Raw genomic sequence first — 19,690 nt, forward strand, 5'->3', positions numbered from 1 at the left:
TTCCCCCTTTTTATTCAATCCTGATGAGTAGGATTCTTAATTTAAGGAGACAAGAAACTGTGCTATGAGGAATAATGTTTCGACTTAGTCTTTAACGAGTATTTTTGCTGGAAGTGTGAAATATTGACATTTATTGACATAAGAAAACCTAAAATGGAATCTTATAGCTACTGTAAATCTATTTTCCAGGTCAGAGAATATTTTTAAGATACTTTATATGTTAAAGAGGCTTCATTCCTTAACAAGTACTTTAAAAAATTATATTTGGTAGATACATTTTCTTTGGTAAATTTTGTAATCAATGAAGATGTAAAGAACTTCCTTTGATGTAATTAACACTGAGCTGTTTATACTCAAATACAGCAAACCATATTGGTATGAATTCTGTAATTGGGGATGAGTTGTCCAATTAAGTTCATTTCTTTGAAAATAAAAGGATTTCTTTATTAGACCTACTTCCAGATACACATTTTTAAAGAGACTCATTTATACTTTAAGCTACACCTAATTCTATTTTTTATAAAATCAATATTAAACATAATAGCAGACATCTGAATATGCCTTAATTTGTAAACATGATTAACACAATTTCTAAAAATCCAGAAGCAAAACATATACCCTACATTTCTGTACTATGCTGCCAGTTATTTCACATCATTCCCAGCTTTCTGCCAATTTCTATCCTGAATTGTTTACTCTTACATATATTTCTCATAGGACTATGGCTAAGATTACAAAAATACTGAAAAGACTGAAGTTACCAAAATGTTGTACTTGTGTGGTCAAGTTCAGAAGAAATATGCCTACATGGGCAAGGAGGTTGGGTGGTGATGACTCCTCCATGAATATTCTATATATGCTCAGTACCAGTATGATATACCTATTAGGTACACATAATGCAAGTAATACTAAAATTTGTCTTACATTATCAATATGACCACCTTGGCATGGAAAACTGTACCAATGTGATGACTCATAATTTTATTAGCATTGTTAACAGTTTTACACTGCATTCCATCTTCTCATAACCAGGCAAATATTCTAATTTCTAATTAGTTTTCAAACAACTTGTTTCTAAAAACACTTTAAAAAAATTAAAGTATTACAAGTAAGTGTCTCAACCAACTTAGTGGTAAAACGATGACAATAATCATTCAACTTGAAAGATAAAAAGTCTCATGTTCAGACTGTTTAACATAGCTGTACGTAGAAAAATTGCTCTAAAATCTTACAGATTTTCTGATCATTGGCATGACCTGTTAAACTTTTTAAAGCTGAAAACAAATATGTAACTGAAATACTGATTAAAAAAGAAAAACCCAAAACATACTTTGTAATCCAAGGTCAGAAATGGAGAGATATTCCTTGCCAGTGTTTGTAATAAATAGGGGACTACCCCTAAAGACAGGTACTACATTTTTTATTTACAAATGAACATGCAGAGATTTAAACGAGACAACTGATTGTCAACAACTGAAGTACTAAAAAATTGACTCCATTTCATTAAAATATTCACAAAAGTAGTGCAAACAAAACAATCTGAAGTTATCCTCAGTATTCCAGTGTCTAATAAACAATTTTAATTAATTTAAAGCTACTACGTGGAATTTGAGAATACAGACTGGAAATACTGAGCTTATATAGCTGAGACTACTGCATTTAAGACATTTTATACGGTATATACACACTTTAAATGACATCATGGTCACTGTTCCATTATGGAATCATAAGCTTCACACTATAAAACCTTTTTCAATCATATAAGGAAATATTGCTTGCATTTGCTCTAAGCATAAGTAAGACTCAGTCTCTTTCTACATTAAAAATTAATGGAATCAAATTTATTTAATCTTTACTTTGCAATACTCTATTGTGCAATATAATTAGCTTGCCACACTGGTGACTGAAAGCTGGCTGACTCAAAAATTACTTTAAAATAACTAGAAAACACTGATCAAAGCCGTTTCATTGGGTTTATTTTACATTTAAATAAATCCCAACAAATGTATTCAACTATAAAATGGCAGCATACAACTGTTATGTGGCAGAAAATATGCATAAATTAGAATAATGTGTTGATCCTTACATCTGTAGATATACTTAACATTTCCAACACTTCCCCATCTAGATTACTGTACATTTGGATTTAACACTTTTCTTAATGTGCTGTATTCACCAACTACTAGACCAGAACTATAAAGAAACTGCAAAAATGGAGTTAACAACGCACTGCCTCCCCAAACCCATGGGAGACTGCGTTTGATTCTGGCTCTGCTTTAGTTATATGACCTTGATCATACCACAACCTCTGAGCTTCCGTTTCTTGAGGATGAATGTTGGGGTGAGGGAGTGGGAGACTAGCTAGATTATCCCTAGGGTTTCTTAGCACAGTTCTGATTCTATCATAAGCAGACAAAGAAAAGTGAATTGGAAAGGAATGGGAATGGTAAGGGGTAAAGGTAAGGGGATCAGGATTTTAAAATAACAATTTTCCCCTTAGCTTCTTAAAATATTTTCACATTTAAAAGTCTTCAAGCCAGGTGTGGTAGTTATGTCTGTAATCCTAGCACTTCTGGGATGCCAGGTGGGTGGATCTCTTAAACCCAGGAGTTCAAGACCAGCCTGGGCAACATGGCAAAACCTCGTCTCTACTAAAAATACAAAAATTAGCCAGGCATGGTGGGGCATGTCTGGAGTTCCAGCTACCCCAGAGGCTGAGGTGGGAGGATCACCTGAGCCCAGGGAGGTCGAGGCTGCAGTGAGCCGTGATAGTGCCACTGCACTCCAGCCTGGAGGACAGAGTGAGACCCTGTCTCAAAAAATCAAATCTTCTGAGTTAACTATTCACTTTGCATTTTAGTTTGCTTTCCAGTAATTAATGTCAGAGCAGAGCTCCCAAGCCTTCAGCTATTTCTTTGTATTCTTTTATCCAACTTGGCATACATGGCACCAACCTATTTGTTTTATTACAGAAAACAAGTATTTTCTCCCTAAATATCTTTTTCATAGATGGTTAGACTTATAGAAATTAGAAAATATACAACAAAAGCTTGTTAAAAAAGTATAAATATTGCTGGCATATATCTGTAACAGCTGTTGTATATCTGAAACAAACTATTTTAAATTAAATGCCAAAAATAATGCATGTTAAAATGCATAGTTAAAAAGTTAGAAAATCTGACTCTCAGTTTGTTAAACTAACGCCTTCCATTTTAACTAATAATAATTCTTACACAAGAAATCTGTTGTAAGACCCTGAATACAAGGTTTAGACTAAATGAAATGTTTCTTCACTGAGGTCAACTCACATCACCTAAAAGAATAGAAAACAAATGTTACAGGGTCATAAAATGTTAATGTGTGTATGTATACATACAAGCATATATGTATATATATACAGATAAATAAAATCCTCTAAGATGAACTTTTTTTTTTTTTTTTTTTTTTTTGGAGACGGAGTCTTGCACTGTCACCCAGGCTGAAATGCAGTGTCGCGTTTTCAGCTCACTGCAACCTCCACCTCCCGGGTTCAAGCGATTCTCCTGCCTCAGCCTCCCGAGTAGCTGGGATTATAGGCGCCTGCCACCATGCCCCGCTCATTTTTTGTATTTTTAGTAGAGACAGGGTTTCGCCAGGCTGGTCTCGAACTCCTGACCTTGTGATTCGCCCACCTCAGCCTCCCAGAGTGCTGGGATTACAGGTGTGAGCCACCGTGCCTGGCCATGATGAACATTTTTTAAAACCAATTTTTCAGTTATAACATAAGATTTCTAGCCAAAGGAAAATTTTGTTGTATTTATTGTAACTTTTGCTGTAATTTGGTATTGTGTAGTATTTCTTTTGTGCTTTAAGTAAAATCATGCTAGATTTAGATGCCAATAAATGCACAATTTGAATTGAAAACAGTCTTTGTACCTCTCAAATAAAACCATAATTTATGCCATAAAGTGACTGACCTCCAGCCATAGCCAAGATCTCACTTTCTAGGTGAGTATAATGCTCCTTTCCTTACATACCTGAAACTGCCTTTTTTAGTATGTTATAGACCTTTACAGCTCATTTATTTTGGCTATTTTTAAACTCCTTTCATTTATTTGACATCCCTTAAATTAAAAGAAAGGATATTTAAAATACAACTTTGTGATATATACATATACACACCATATATATATACACACACACACACACACACATAAATCAATAAATTGTCTATTTATCAACTTTTAGCTTTACCCCGGACTTTGGCAATGTTGTAGATACTAGTTCAGGTTCTAGTTTTCCATTTTCACATGAGCTGGAAAATGTTACAGACTACCAAATTCAAACAAGCATCTCATATATAAAGAGTCTAACAGAAAGTCTCTTAGGGAGAAAAGAAAGTTCTTACAATAAAAACGGGAGCATTGCTAGGTGTGAAAAAAAAAACCATTTTTTTCTGTTATTTATCAAAATCTATTGTAATTTTAATGGTAGGGAAATTTTAACTTTTGTTAATTAGGAGAATACTTGCTTTCTATAAATTCAGTATTTTTTTTTAAACAATAATCAAGTAAAAACATCTAAATGTACAAAGCACTAATAGCTCTGATGTATTCTGTGGAAGGATAACTTATAACAGTTTAAGTCACAATACACTGATTTTTTAAAACCCAATATATTCCCTTCTTTTTCAAACATCAGAGCCTGAGACCCAGAAGAGGTTATGATAAAATCTTATCCAACCAGATCAGAACTAAGAAAATTTTTTTTACCAATAATGTTTTTGTGACCTCTTAGCAGTTACCAAATGCTACTTACATACATTCAACATCTAGCTTACTGGCATGATTTCAAAGTTTTATAAAAATGAGAAACTGCAGATATATGATTAGAAGGTACACAAATTGCATTACATTAAACACAAAGGCAGTGTGGTCCTTATAGGAGAAATCAAGGTCAGTACCCCCTGGTAGAAATGTTCTATAAAAATGTGTCACATTGAAGTATCAGTGTTTTCAGCCAATTGTCTGTCCCTGATATATTTCCTTGGAGTATGTAATGTATCAGGACTTTAGATTTCTTAATCCAAAATACCTGACTGAATTTAGGTACATCTAGAAAGCAGCTGAAAGGGTTTCTCTTATAGTCTGACATAACAGAAAGTAGATTGAGAAATCCCTCTCTTTACCTGAAGATGTACTGTTATACTTCAGCCATCAGCTCACAAAGGAAAAGAAAAAAAAGAAGAATCAAAATCTCCTCTCACACACACAATCTCCACACAAGCTAAACAAAAACCACCCCTCCCCCCACAAAACCCCAGCACCAAAGTGTCAATCATTCCTGGGAAATAGAACATGCCCCTCAGAATCTGATTTGTTAGTTGGCCAAACTTGAAGGACAGAAATGACCTTATATGTCCTTGTGGGGAAGAGGGAAGACATGTTAATAATGACTATACAGCCATTGAGAAAGTGCATTATCAATTACACAATCAACTTAGAGCCCTGTCCTCCAATGGAGGTGGTCACAACTTGATTTAAATGCCTCCGTAATTGAACATTTATGTCTTCGGGATAAACGAGATGGGGGGTGGAGAAAGAGCTACCCTCATTTTAATGAAAAAGTGCAGCAGTCTACCACCTTTCCCCATGCTTCTCCAGAAAATGATTGCACAGACTCAGAGAAGTCCAAAGTCATAGCAGAATCTCTGAGGCACTCCTGGTTAAGAGAAAAAAATATGATCCAGTAATCTTCATAGTTCTCTAGATTATGAGAACAAACCCGTTTTGTTTTGTTTTGTTTTTAAACAAAAGCCAAAGAATCGTTTCATAGGGATCATATACACCATTTCCTCTAACGTATCCTCAGTCTCACAGTGTTGAAATGGGACCGATCAGCCTACGATGGATTGCACATCACCCAAGGAGAAAGGAAGGCATGGAAAAGGCAAACATTTTATACTGCTTCACAAACACATTTACAAGGAATACGTGTAGATGTAGGAAAGAGGGATAAAGAAAACCTTATTGCTGTTTTGATACAAAATACAGTATGAAGATACCTAAACTAAATGAAATCTGGTAACAGTGACCAATATTTTCACAATGTGGGATGAAGTGTCTTCTTGCACAATGAAATGTTCAGTTTAAAAGGTAAGCAGAAAGATGAGGGAGGATGTCAAAACTACACCTGGGATATTAGCTGCATATTGAAACTTGGGGATCGAGACTGCTTGGTTAAGGGGGCTCCTGGGCTGAGAAGCTCTTTACCTTCGCCAGCTTGACCTAGCCGGTCTTCCTGCAGACTGACAGTTGAGTATCGATTAGCATTGTTAGCTGCTAAATTAGTACCTCCCTCAGTGCCAACCCCAATGCTGGTACTTGCTTGACTGCCATTTACATAGTCAAATGATTTACTTGAGGAAGCACTGGCTGTCCGGATTAAACTTAAGCTATTGGTTTTTGGCACCACCTGGCCAGCAGGCAGGCTCAGGTGTTTCTTCATTGGTGTCAGCTCAACTGAATCTACACTAAGATCAGTTGGTTGCTGTACATACTGCTTGCGAACTACTGAATCTCGAGGGCTCTCACTGGATTTGATGGCAGAGGCTGTTTCTTTATCCTTGGCTGAACGCCCAGTTGCTACTTTCCTTAAGCTTCCCCTCTGAGAAGAGGAGGATGGTTTGGTCCCAATTGGCTGACTGCTGAGGGAAGCCCCTGATGAAAATCCTTCATCTGCATCATTCAGGTTTACAGACTCCTCTCCTCCATTTACACCCTCAGCACCTAAGAAAACAAATCAGACAGACTCAGCAACAGCTAAATTAAGTAAGAAGCAGCTGTGAATAACAATACTGACCTTATCTCTTGGGTAATGCTTGCTATAGGTTGTCAATAGCCCTACTATCAACACTTCCCCTAAATAATTTAGGGGAAATCTTAATCTACACAGAGTTCTACTATGCTCAAACATGTTAATTTAGCTTTATTTAGTCCAGTTTTTGTAAAACTATCCACAAACATATCTAGTATATTGTCAATATTTAGGCAGGTAAAACAACTAGGTAAAATACAACAGTTAACATAAATTTTTATAATGCACTCTATCATTCTTCTGAAATGACTATATCTACCTACTGGAAAAAAAAAAAAAAAACTTTGCCCCTCATACCTTCTTTAACCCACCATAAGATGTGCAAGAGACCCTCTTCTAATTCCGGTTACCCAGAATTATACCAAAAACTCATTTATGCTTACAGGCCAAACTCTTTTTAACTATAATAAAATTTATATTTACTCAGTGGTTGGTTAACTGCTTCTATATGGCTTTAGAACCTTTAACATGGAACTAGCAATTTTTTAAAATAACTCAAAACTATATTGCTTCTGTAACTTCACAGTCATATTTTGTCTTATGGCCTTTTCTACTCACTGGTTTCCATATTTTGATCAATTAATGTGAAGAAAATATTATCAGAGAGCAGTGGTAGGGAACCAGCAGGGGTATTTAAGAAGGATTTATATTTTCTATATGGTATGTTTTGATAATATTTTATGTAATTATTTCTGTAATATTTTAGATTCTTAGTATTGAGATGTCATAATCACAAAATACTATAGTGTCCCATCACATTTCATTTCATGCAGAAACTGCAGTTAACAAAATAATTTTTTTTTTTTTTTTTTTTTGAGACAGAGTCTCACTCCGTCACCCAGACTGGAGTACAGTGGCACGATCTTCAGCTCACTGCAACCTCTGCCTCCCTGGTTCAAGTAATTCTCCTGCCTTACCCTCCCGAGCAGCTGGGATTACAGGCATGCACCACCATGCCCAGCTAATTTTTGTATTTTTAGTAGAGATGGGGTTTCACCATGTTGGCCAGGCTGGTCTCCAACTCCTGACCTCAAGTGATCTGCCCACTTCAGCCTCCCAAAGTGCTGGGATTACAGGCGTGAGCCATCTCTCCCGGCCAACAACAGAATTCATATCTTGGGTTTTTGTGGGAGGAAGAGAAGAATATATAATATATTGAGCTTGCAGTTTACAGAAAGCCACTTCTCTTACTGAGAGTATGATCAACATTCTCTTAGAAAGTAATACATTTGCTTCTTTCAAGAACTCATATTGGCTTGCTACCTCATTAAATACATTTTCCAGACTGCCATAAAGTTTAATCTGAATCTACAAAACAGATATCAACATTACAGGTAAGGTAAAAATGTTAGGAAAGAATCTAAACAAATATTAGAGATACAAGTTACCTAAGCAAAATATATACAAAATATTTAAACACAATCTTTTATTTAACATAGTACCTGGAAAAATATTTACTTAGCTACATTTACTCATATGGATTATTTTCTTCCTTCTAAAGAACGAAATAAGCTATCCTTAAAGCAAAAGGCACCTTATTATATCCAGCAGTTTAATAATCTTTAATCATCATGCAAAGCCATATGAAAATGCATTTACTAAGAACAGTAGCAGCTGACACCACTTCTCTCAACCTCTTCAAAAGAACTGTATATAATGTACTTTTATAATATACCTCAAAATAAAAACTTTATATTCATATGATACATTTTAGTAATTTACTTACAATTAGTATAAAGAACTCCAAAATGCCCAAGAAAGGATAGTTATTGGGTCAGAATTGATATTAGTGATATAAAACTGGGAGTGAACAGAAATGTATCATTAGGTATATTTATTAGGAAAGGAGACTGAGAGACTTAGTGCTAGCTTCTGAATCTTGCTACATGCAGATCTCATGTCCAAGCAATATGGCCATAAAAAAGATGGTAACATAAAAGCCATCATGCAAGAGAATCTATTGATATTTTATATACTAAGAAATGCTTAGTATATATAATGGAATACTGATTATACTTTAATCACAGGTATTGTCTTCAGTTTAGTAATAATTTTTAAAAACATTTGTTTATTTATTTTTATTATATATTTTTTGAGACAAGGTCTCACTCTGTTGCACAGGCTGGAGTGCAGTGGCACAATCACAGCCCACTGTAGCCTCAACCTCCCAGGCTCAAGTGATCCTCCCACCTCAGCCTCTCAAGTAGCTGGGACTACAGGCATGTGCCACCATGCTTGGCTAATTTTTGTATATTTTGTAGAGACGGGGTTTTGCCATGTTGCCCAGGCTGGTCTCAAACTCCTGGGCTCAAGCAATCCACCTGCCTGGGCCTCCCAAAGTGCTGGGATTATAGGCATGAGCCATCATGCCTGGCCAGTTTAGTAATAATCTTAACTCCAGCTTTAAAAGTCACAAATAGAATGTACTCGACATCAGGAGAAAAGTAGGTAATGGGCTTATATTGTCTCTTCAATTTCAACATGTAATAAACCCAATTTTAATTGTAAAATTATTTAAAACCATCATAGCAGAAAACTAGTCAATAATCTATGTCAATCCAAAAGCTTCAGCAGAGTTCAGAATTACCAAAACTTTTCATAGGTTTTAGTAATTTCCTTTCTTCTGTTTGGTGGGGTATGGTGGCTCACGCCTGTAATCCCAACATTTTGGGAAGCCAAAACAGATCCTTTGAGTTGAGGAGTTTGAGACCAGCCTGGGCAAATAGCAAGATCCTATCTCCAGAAAGTTAAAAAATTAGCCAGATGTGATGGCACCTACCTATAGTCCCAGCTACTGAGGAGGCAGAGGTGGGAGGATCACTTAAGTCCAGGAATTCGAGGTGGTAGTGAGCTACGAATCTTAAGGAGGCTGGGTGCAGTGCGTCACACCTGGGAGGCCAAGACGGGAGGAGTGCTTGAGCCTGGGAGTTCAAGACTAGCCCGGACAACATAGCAAGACCCCATCTCTACAAACAATTTAAAAATTAACTGGGCATGGTGACATGCCTGTTGTCCTAGCTACTGAGAAGGGTGATGCCAGAGGTTTGCTGGAGCCCAGGAGCTTGAGGTTACAGTGAGCTATGACTGTGCGACTACACTCCAGCCTGGGCAACAGAGTGAGACCATCTGGGGGTTGAGAAAAAACCCTCAAGAAAGAAAAAGGCAACAGTGTCTCAAAACATTTTTCCTTTGTAATTTGCTCCAAAGGTGATAACAATACATCTGGTCCGAAGAGGAGACATCTGAAATTGATTTTTTTTCTTTTTTTTTTTTTTATTCCTTTTTGTATTTACACTGAACCCCAAGAAGCTATGAAATGGATTTTTAATGAACATTTCTATTCATGGCTGACTTTACCTATACATTTGGCTTCTGTTAATATTGATTTAAAACTACAAATAGGCCGGGGTGGTGGCTCATGCCTGTAATCTCAGCACCCTGGGAGGCTGAGGTGGGCAGACTGCTTGAGTCCAGGAGTTTGAGACCAGCCTAGGCAACATGGCAAAACCACATCTCTACTAAAAATACAAAAAACTAGCCGGCTGTGGTGGCGTGCCTGTAGTACTAGCTATTCCAGAGGCTGAGGGAAGATCACTTCAGCCCAGGAAGCTGAGGCTACAGTGAGCCTTGATTGTGTCACTGTACTCCTGCCTGGGTGATGTGAGTGAGATCCTGCCTCAAAAAAATAAATAAATAAGACTACAAACAATCTGGATTAAAAGGTAAAATAAGGAAACATTTCTCTTTCCTTGTGGCTACACCTTCTTCCTCCCTCCCCCAAATTGAAATTTTACCAGTGATAGATATTAAAATAGGATATTTTAATATTTTATAGGATATTAAAAAGGAACTACTATTTTGGTTCATTTGTTTCAAAGTGTATGACTTGATGTATTTGAAGGAATGCTTCAACTTAATCCTACACTTTCTGGAATTTGAGCAACTGTTGATTAACATGGTACTATATTTAGCATAAATACTTCCAATATTCTAGCAATAGTAGTAGATAAATATCAAGTGGCTCAGTCATTCAAAAATGTTCAGTTTAGGCCAACTCTGGGTTCCACATCTATTCATCTTCTTATTGTTACATGTTTATACAAGATAAAACTTACTCCTAGGGATAACGTAATAAGATACAGGGAATAAAGGGAAGGCTGCATCTTTCAGAGCCATTTAAAGGATCTCTCAAACAGCACCAACTTTTTTGGGTCCCTAGGTCATGCACATGCAACACTGTTAAATGAAATAAGGTCAATCTGGGTAAATGGGCAAGGGAACAGAAGGTAGATTTAGATTCTTACTGAGCATGCTCAAATTTCTAATGCACCAAAGAGCAAGAGAGTTCCCTATGGTGGAAATTAACTGCTTTATGTATGTTTGGTCTTTAAGTAAAAATATATAACCTCATTTAAAGCTACTTGTTTGATTTAATAAGTATAAAGGATCCACAGTAGCAATACATTAAATAACTTTTTAAAAACTGGCTACAGTTCCCTCCTTTACAAAGCTAATTCCTATGGCATTACATGCAAAACAGCAAGTAAATACTTTCCCAACAAAGAGAAGCACTCTTTTGCAGATGGGGGTTCAAGGGAAGGGTATTAAAAAACCCCTCCATGTTGTGATACTTACATTATAGAAATAAGGCTCTACTAGGATATCTGACCTCTAAATATAATAATACATTTTAATTCCATTGAATTTAATACCACCATTATTTACAGTAAATTGTAAAATGTACTGTGCATCAGGATAGCACATTTATAGAAGGTGTCAGTAGTTTACTAGTTAGACCTAAGCAACTTAATCTACAGATGATAAAGCCAATGAACATCAGCGTACTTGGTCAAAGAGCTAAGAAATTCTTCATTGAACACCACAGAATTACACATAAACCAGCTGGCTCCACTTCAATATCTTAAAGATAATATGCTAATGTTTTAAAACTCTCTTCAAAAATTTTAAAGAATAAATTATTGTATAATTAAAATCATTCATGTTGATGAATAAGGCTCATGTCCACTGGGTACATTTTTCTTTCCTAATGTTAGAATAAACATGCTCAGTAATAAAAAAAATTCCAAGCATTTGCAGACCTTTTGGAGACAGGACCCTGCCTTGTTAGTAGCCATGCCAAGCTGTTCCTTGATTACACAGGATGCAGACTTCAGACCAGCACAAATGGTAACTAAAGATTGCACCTGACCCGGTGCTATGCATATGAGGAGGGAGGGTGCTTTGCAAGGAGAAGCTAATACACCCTGGGGTACTGGAAACACACATTAGAATGGAAAGATGCTCTGCTTGGGGATAGAGAGCCAGGATCCTTCTCCAGCAACTGCCTCACTGACTTCTGCCTCCTCATCTCTGTCCTACCCTCTGTTGTGGCTGTTGCTGAGTTGGGCTCGGGTGAGCCATGCTCAGGGGTCCTGCGCACCAGCACCTCCCCCTCTTGCACACGTTTGATCCCTAGGTCAGTGGAGCCGTGTTGGATCGGGGAGCCAGGAATACTTGAGTCAGCCTCGTTTGAGAAGTCAAAGCCATCTGGGATTCAACATATAAAATTTTAGTGCTTTTATGCTGCTCTATTATTTTCTGAGCATTTTGACCCAGGCAGATAAGAAAATGTATATATGGATATGATATAAACACAAACACTATTTATATAGTTACATGTGTGTGCACAGCATGCACACACATAAGGCAGCAGATGAACAATGTGAGGTTTGCAAATGAATTAAGACAGAAAAATCAGGATCATTAAAATGGCAATATCTCTTAGGCAAGACAGCTTGACTATTCAAGTACCATGTGTATGAAATACTGCTGGATTCAGCACTTACAAAAAAAGGAAAGGCAAAGATAAAAATCCAAAATCAAGAATAAATCATTTTATGAATAGCTTGCATTATACTGTTAGTTTGGCCAGTTATATAGTTTTTCCCACAGTGCTCATACGTGCACCTTTTTTTTTCCAGTATGGTAACAAGGTTAAAGCAACTTCTTTCCTATTTTTCTTATTTAGTTCAAAAAAAGACAAAAATTAACCTCATCTTATTTTGTTTTAATCTTCATACAGCAATCTAAACATCTATTTTATAAATACATATTAAAATAACTTTAGACATTTAGTCACATTTCTAGTGATAAACAAAAAAATTTACTTTACACAGGGTCTTTTAATATCATGTGCTAAGACAGTCTGTAAAAACAGTGATAAATTTACTTGACTCCATGTGTGGACTATGGGGATTTTGTACTCACCTTCTCTTCTCCATCTATGACGACGGATTGAAGCTGTTGTAATTGCAGTCCGAGAAATCCTCGGCACTGTTGGAGTGACTTCAACTTTAAGGACTTTCTGGCCTTCTTGTGTAGAATCAGGAGCATCAAATGGTAATGAGTTTTTCATGGCATTGGCAACCTAAAATGATAATATAAGTCTATACAAGTTTACAATCAATATGCAGTTTTTGTTTATACTACATGTGTCCATAACTTTTGAATATGTATTTAAAATTTGTATTATAATGTTTAATAAATGTATCTTTCTTGTTCTGTATTCTTTTAAGCAGGCTTTTCAAATGAGAATTTCTAAAATATGAGTCACATACCCCAATGATGCCTTAAAATTGTTGACTTTCAAAGAGAAAAAGCATGCCAAAGAAAGAATTAACATATAAACTCTGATTATGAGACAATTTAGAATTGTCTGATTCTTCAGATAAATAACATGCAAAATTTAATCTCTAATAAAACATTAGGATGTTCTCTGCTTTTCTGTTTACATGAGGAGAAATGTTCCTTAAATACTTCTGACATTTTGTCCTACCATTTTCTGCTCCCTGAAGAGGAAAGTGACATACCTGGTAATTGCCATTTAACTGATCCATGTTTCCTAACTGGGCTGTACTAATCTAGCAAAAATCTTGAGCTAAAGGATTGTCTTGCTCCTTCCCTCTCCACTTGGACAAGCCCACATGGAATTAAGCAGCCTGGATGGGTGTGCCTGATCTCACTCAAACGTTCTTGCCAGTGGGCTGTTCCAAGGTCTAGATGTGAAGGAAAGTCTTTCAATTTAGCTTTTAACAGTAATGAAAATACTTGTTCCCCATATACCAACTATTTTTCTGTTTATCATATGGCTCTAGATTTGAACAGGGAAAGAGGGTATTATTATTGTGTCCCTCAGAGACCACGGACAATAAAGGAATATTGTAACTAGAGTTACTAATCTCTTTACCTGTATTGCCTTGGAAATGCCACCTCTACTTAATTTACAAGATTGTTGAAAGGATCAACTATTAAAGAGTTTCATAAGTTCAAGGTACTACTCTGATGATGTAATTTTTAAATCTTTTTATCCATTTGTTTTAATATAACTCTTAGGGTAAGATTAGGAAACAAATGGGAATTCAAATGGAGAATTACTGCAAATGCTACCTTGATAAATTTATATTTAGCTTAAATATTTTAAAAATGATATAAATAAAATGGCTTTTAAAAAGCTGAGCCAGGCATGGTGGCTCATGCCTGTAATCCCACCACTTTGAGAGGCTGAAGCAGGCAGATCACTTGAGTCTGGGAATTTGAGATCAGCCTGGGCAACAAGGTGAGACCTTGTCTCCACAAAAAAATACAAAAATTTGCCAGGTGTGCCGGTATGCACCTGTAGTCCCAGCGACTCAGGAGGCTGAGGCAGGAGGATCACTTGAGCCCAGAAGGTGGAGGTTACAGTGAACTGTCATCACACCACTGCACTCCAGCATAAGTGACAGAGTGAGACCCTGTCTCAAAAAATAATAGTGATTTTTTGAAACAGTGAAATAAAAAGCTGTATTCTTACAATACTGCAAGTAGAAAATAGTATTTTAAGAATACTGTTATCAAAATACTACAAAAAGCTTAGGAAATTGGAAAGGAATAAAAATTCACAGTTAAATCACCTAGACAACTATTATAGCATTTTATATGTTTCCTCTGTCCTGTCTAGATCTAAAAAATAGTTGTATACTGTTTTTCTACCTCATACAAGCTAGCACTTCCCTTTAATATAAAACCTCATATATATAATCTCATCAAGTAAATATTATATAACTTAAATCATTTTCTGCTGTGGGACATTTAGACTGTTTTTATTCCTTTGCAAGTAGAAATAAAACTGCAATGTGGTGCTTATAATACATTGTCTTTGGTATTTATAATTTTGGTATTAAATTTAAGTTTAGTTTCCTGGAATACATTGCTAGACATGGGATAGAGGGCCAAAGAAATAAACACACATTACCAAACTGCTTCTTCAGGGGATATTCAGAGTTGTTTCACACTACCACTGTAACATAAAGAATGCCTTCCTCACTCCACTACTGGATATTTACATTCGTTGTTTTGTTTTGTTTTTGAAACAAGGTATTGCTCTGTCACCCAGGCTAGAGTGCAGCAGCACAATCTCAGCCCATTGTAACCTCTGCCTCCCAGGTTCAAGCAATTCTCATGCCTCAGCCTCCCAAGCAGCTGGAATTACAGGCATGCGCCACCACACCCAGCTAATGTTGTTTTTGTTTGTTTTTTTTTTTTCACATGGGGTCTCACTCTGTCGCCCAGGCTGGAGAGCAGTGGCACAATCTTGGCTCACTGCAACCTCCACCTCCCAGGTTTAAGCAATTCTCTGCCTCAGCCTCCCGATTAGCTGGGATTACAGGCGCCCACTACCACGCCCAGCTAATGTTTTTAATTTTTTGTAGAGATGGGGTTTTACCATCTTGGACAGTCTGGTCTTAAACTGCTGACCTCGTGATCCATCCATCTTGGCCTCCCCAAAGTGCTGGGATTACAGGTGTGAGCCACAGGGCCTGGCCTTAAATTTTGTATTTTTTTGTAGAGACAGAGTTTTGCCACGCTGGCCAGGCTGGTCTTGAACTTGTGGCCTCAGATGATCCACCCGCCTCAGCCTCCCAAAGTGCTGTGATTACAGGTGTGAGCCACCGCACCTAGCCTTACATTTGTTTTTCAATTGATCACTTACCATTTGGAGATTTGTTTATTTTGTGGGAGAGTACAAAATCTTTTTACATAGAATGAAATATTAATTTGCTTATTCGTATCATGACTGCTGAAAATGTTTCTCAGTTTGTGCCCTGCATATATTAATTTTGCTTTTAAAAACCTGATGGGCCGGGCGCGGTGGCTCAAGCCTGTAATCCCAGCACTTTGGGAGGCCAAGACGGGCGGATCACGAGGTCAGGAGATCGAGACCATCCTGGCTAACACGGTGAAACCCCGTCTCTACTAAAAATACAAAAACTTAGCCGGGCGTGGCAGCGGGCGCCTGTAGTCCCAGCTACTCGGGAGGCTGAGGCAGGAGAATGGCGGGAACCCGGGAGGCGGAGCTTGCAGTGAGCTGAGATCCGGCCACTGCACTCCAGCCTGGGTGACAGAGCGAGACTCCGTCTCAAAAAAAAAAAAAAAAAAAAAAAAAACCTGATGGAGGCCAGGCGTGGTGGCTCACACCTGTAATCCCAGCATTCTGGGAGGCCAAGGCAGGCAGATCACTTGAGATCAGGATTTCAAGACCAGCCTGGCCAACACAGTGAAACTCTGTCTCTACTAAAAATACAAAAATTCACTTTGGGAGGCCAAGGTGGGTGGATCACGAGGTCAAGAGATTGAGACCATCCTGGCTAATACAGTGAAACCCTATCTCTACTAAAAATATAAAAAGTTAGCCAGGTGTGGTGGCACGCACCTGTAGTCCCAGCTACTCGGGAGGCTGAGATAGGAGAATTGCTTGAACCCAGGAGGCAGAGGTTGCAGTGAGCTGAGATCGCGCAAATGCACTCCAGCATAGGTGACAGAGTGAGACTCTGTCTCAAAAAAAAAAAAAAAAAAAAAATCACCTGGGCATGGTGGTGCCTACAATCCCAGCTACTTGGGAGGCTGAGATGGAAGGATCACTTGAACCCATAAGGCAGAGGTTGCAGTAAGCCAAGATCGCGCCACTGCACTCCAGTCTGGGTGGCAGAGACAGACTTCATATCAAAAACAAAATAAAAATAAAAATAAAAAATAAATTTAAAAAAACTGATAGAATAGGCTGGGTGTGGTGTCACACATCTTTAATCCCAGCACTCTGGGAGGCTGGGGCCAGCCTTGGCCACACAGAAAGACCCTGTCTCTACAAAAAATACAAAACAAGAAACAAAAAAAACCCAAAAACCTAACGGCTTAGAATTCAAGTGTTTATGTGGGGGCTGGAGGGTGGGGATCAAACTTATTTTAGTGACTTGTCCTATCATTTATGCTTAGAAAGTAATCCCTTCTGTAGAAATCTGAATATTTAGAACCTTTTCTTCTCTCTTTTCTTAATGGATTTCAAAACATTTAATTATTCACTTTATCTGAACTTTATTTTGGTACTGGAAGGTGGAAAGGACCTAAACCTATTTTGTTTTCTCTCTAACAGTTAACCAACTGTTATCATGGAATAAAATTTTTCCCCTAATTATTTGGATTGTCTTACTTTTTTAACCTAGTACCTTTTTTAGGTACAAGTATATTTAATAAAGAGTAAAGATAATAACTTACCAATAGTGGTTGAGAAAAAAGCTCTAGCTGGGCTCTATAAATGATATCATCAAGAACTTCCTGGCCAAGGTCCCACTGTCCATTATACCTATGAAGAAGAAGATCATTTACTCTCCTGAGCAAATATCTAATCTTCAGCACAACTTTTTAAATTGTTCCAAATCCTGCTATTTTGGTTGTGAAGCAAAACTTTCATACCAAGTGTTATGTCATTTCATTTGTGAACTATCCCACTTTTGGTTATAAAAACAAAACAGATTTTAAATACTATGTTTACAAATGTTTCTTCACATAAATTGGTTTTTATTACATGCTGATATTTAATCTATTTAATGCATTCATGAAAACCTGGGTTATGAACTATGTAGAGATAGTCTTCCATACAGAAAATCTGACAATTTCTAGACTCCAATTTTAATGACTAGTTATGTTATATTTTGGCTATTTTAAAAGTACTAAAAGGAAACCATATTAGAAAAAGAAGATAAGCCCATCATGGAACAAAAGATTCAGTACTGTGTCTGATAAGGAAGAAAGAGAAATTTTCAAAGTTTCTAAACATTAGGAAGAATTCATACAATTTTATATTCCACCTACTTACATGGCATAATACACCCCTGTGAGAAGCTGCACCATAAATTCAGGATCCAATACTATTCGACCACAGAGTTCTTTCCAATGTTTTTCATGTTGCCGTGGAAACCCACTCACACAAACCCTAGGAAAATACACTATTTAACATGTGATTTCCAGATTCCTTAAATAAAATAGTTTTTGTTTTCCTAAGTTCATTTATTCAATTTATTCATTCCTCAAGTATTTATTGAGTGCCTGTTATGTACCAGTCATTGTTCTGGGCCTAGGCATACAGTTGTGAACAGGTGAAAGATAAAAAATAAAAATGAAATCTGTGCTCTCATAAAGCACTCATTCTAGTGGACTGCACATAAAAGCAACTTTTCTAAAATAGCTAACCATCTCTTTCACAATCATCCTTCTTTCTCTTCACACACATACACACACAAATGTCTAACTTTCACTCAACCCAAATTGTATCAGGGTGAATTAATGGGAAGTATAGAAATCTCAAAACAAAAGGACATTTCAAAATACTGTTGTCTGTGAGGCCATTTTTAAACAAAGAACTATAAACAACTCCCTAACATCCATTCCATCTCATTAAGTGATGCTTCCAAAAAAAGTTATGCTTGATAATGATCAACAGTTGTAATATACTACATTAGTTAATCAATTAATTTAGTAAAATAATTGTAATAGTAAATCCAGAAGACATTTTTTAGTGTTTAGTGCCTTATGGTCTTGGGAAATTTTTTTTTAAATTCTGTTTATATATTTTTTGTAGCAGAGATATACAATAAAAGACTTGCTATTTAAAAACAGCATTATATGGCCAGGCGCGGTGGCTCATGCCTATAATCCCTGCACTTTGGGAGGCCGAGCCAGGTGGATCACGAGGTCAGGAGATCGAGACCATCCTGGCTAACACGGTGAAACCCCATCTCTACTAAAAATATTTTTAAAAAATTAGCCGGGCATGGTGGCAGGCACCTGTAGTCCCAGCTACTCAGGAGGCTGAGGCAGGAGAATGGCGTGAACCTGGGAGGTGGAGCTTGCAATGAGCCAAGATCGCGCCACTTCACTGCAGCCTGGGCAACAGAGCAAGACACCATCTCAAAAAAATAAAAATAAAAAATAAAATAAAATAAAAATAGCATTATATTAAGATAAAACTATGTGGCGAAAGGGGAATGGAAATTTCTCCTTTAATTTCAAGGAGAAAAAGGAATAAATGTAATATTAGACCATTAAAGAAAAGTTTCTTCATTTATTCCTCAAATGGATGATGGTATCACATCATTATGGTATTTACATTACATACATTTAAAACAGTGACCCAACAGTTATTTTTTTAATTATGTCGATACTTACATACTAGAAATTATATCATTTCCTTTTTCCTTTTTTTTTTGAGATGGAGTCTCGCTCTGCCGCCCAGGCTGGAGTACAGTGGCCTGATCTCGGCTCACTGCAAGCTCTGCCTCCCAGGTTCAAGTGATTCACCTGCCTCAGCCTCCCAAGTAGCTGGGACTACAGGCATGTGCCACCACTCCCGGCTAATTTTTGTAGTTTTAGTAGAGACAGGGTTTCATTATGTTGGCCAGGATGGTCTCAAACTCGTGACCTCAGGTGATCTGCCCACCTCAGCCTCCTGAAGTGCTGGAATTAC

General features: G+C 37.1%; 1 protein-coding gene across 12 annotated transcripts in view; it reads right to left on the reverse strand.

The window, feature by feature from the left end:
• Positions 1–3,971: 3,971 nt before the first annotated feature.
• FAM126B (family with sequence similarity 126 member B) overlaps positions 3,972–19,690 on the reverse strand; it is an 84,016-nt gene continuing 68,297 nt past the window's right edge. For 10 of the 12 annotated variants that reach the window (XM_009182740.4, XM_009182751.4, XM_009182745.3 and 7 more), the window contains 5 exons: positions 18,044–18,160; positions 17,443–17,530; positions 13,123–13,282; positions 12,235–12,402; positions 3,972–6,767 (listed from right to left, as the gene is read on the reverse strand). In XM_009182740.4, the coding sequence (XP_009181004.3) occupies positions 6,166–6,767; positions 12,235–12,402; positions 13,123–13,282; positions 17,443–17,530; positions 18,044–18,160 (1,135 nt within the window). In that variant the 3' untranslated portion in view covers positions 3,972–6,165. The remainder of the gene's footprint in view (positions 6,768–12,234; positions 12,403–13,122; positions 13,283–17,442; positions 17,531–18,043; positions 18,161–19,690) is intronic. The other 2 variants (XM_003907795.5, XM_009182747.4) reach the window with 1 other exon arrangement.

This window comes from Papio anubis, chromosome 10, assembly GCF_008728515.1.
Source record: "Papio anubis isolate 15944 chromosome 10, Panubis1.0, whole genome shotgun sequence".
Taxonomy (NCBI): domain Eukaryota; kingdom Metazoa; phylum Chordata; class Mammalia; order Primates; family Cercopithecidae; genus Papio; species Papio anubis.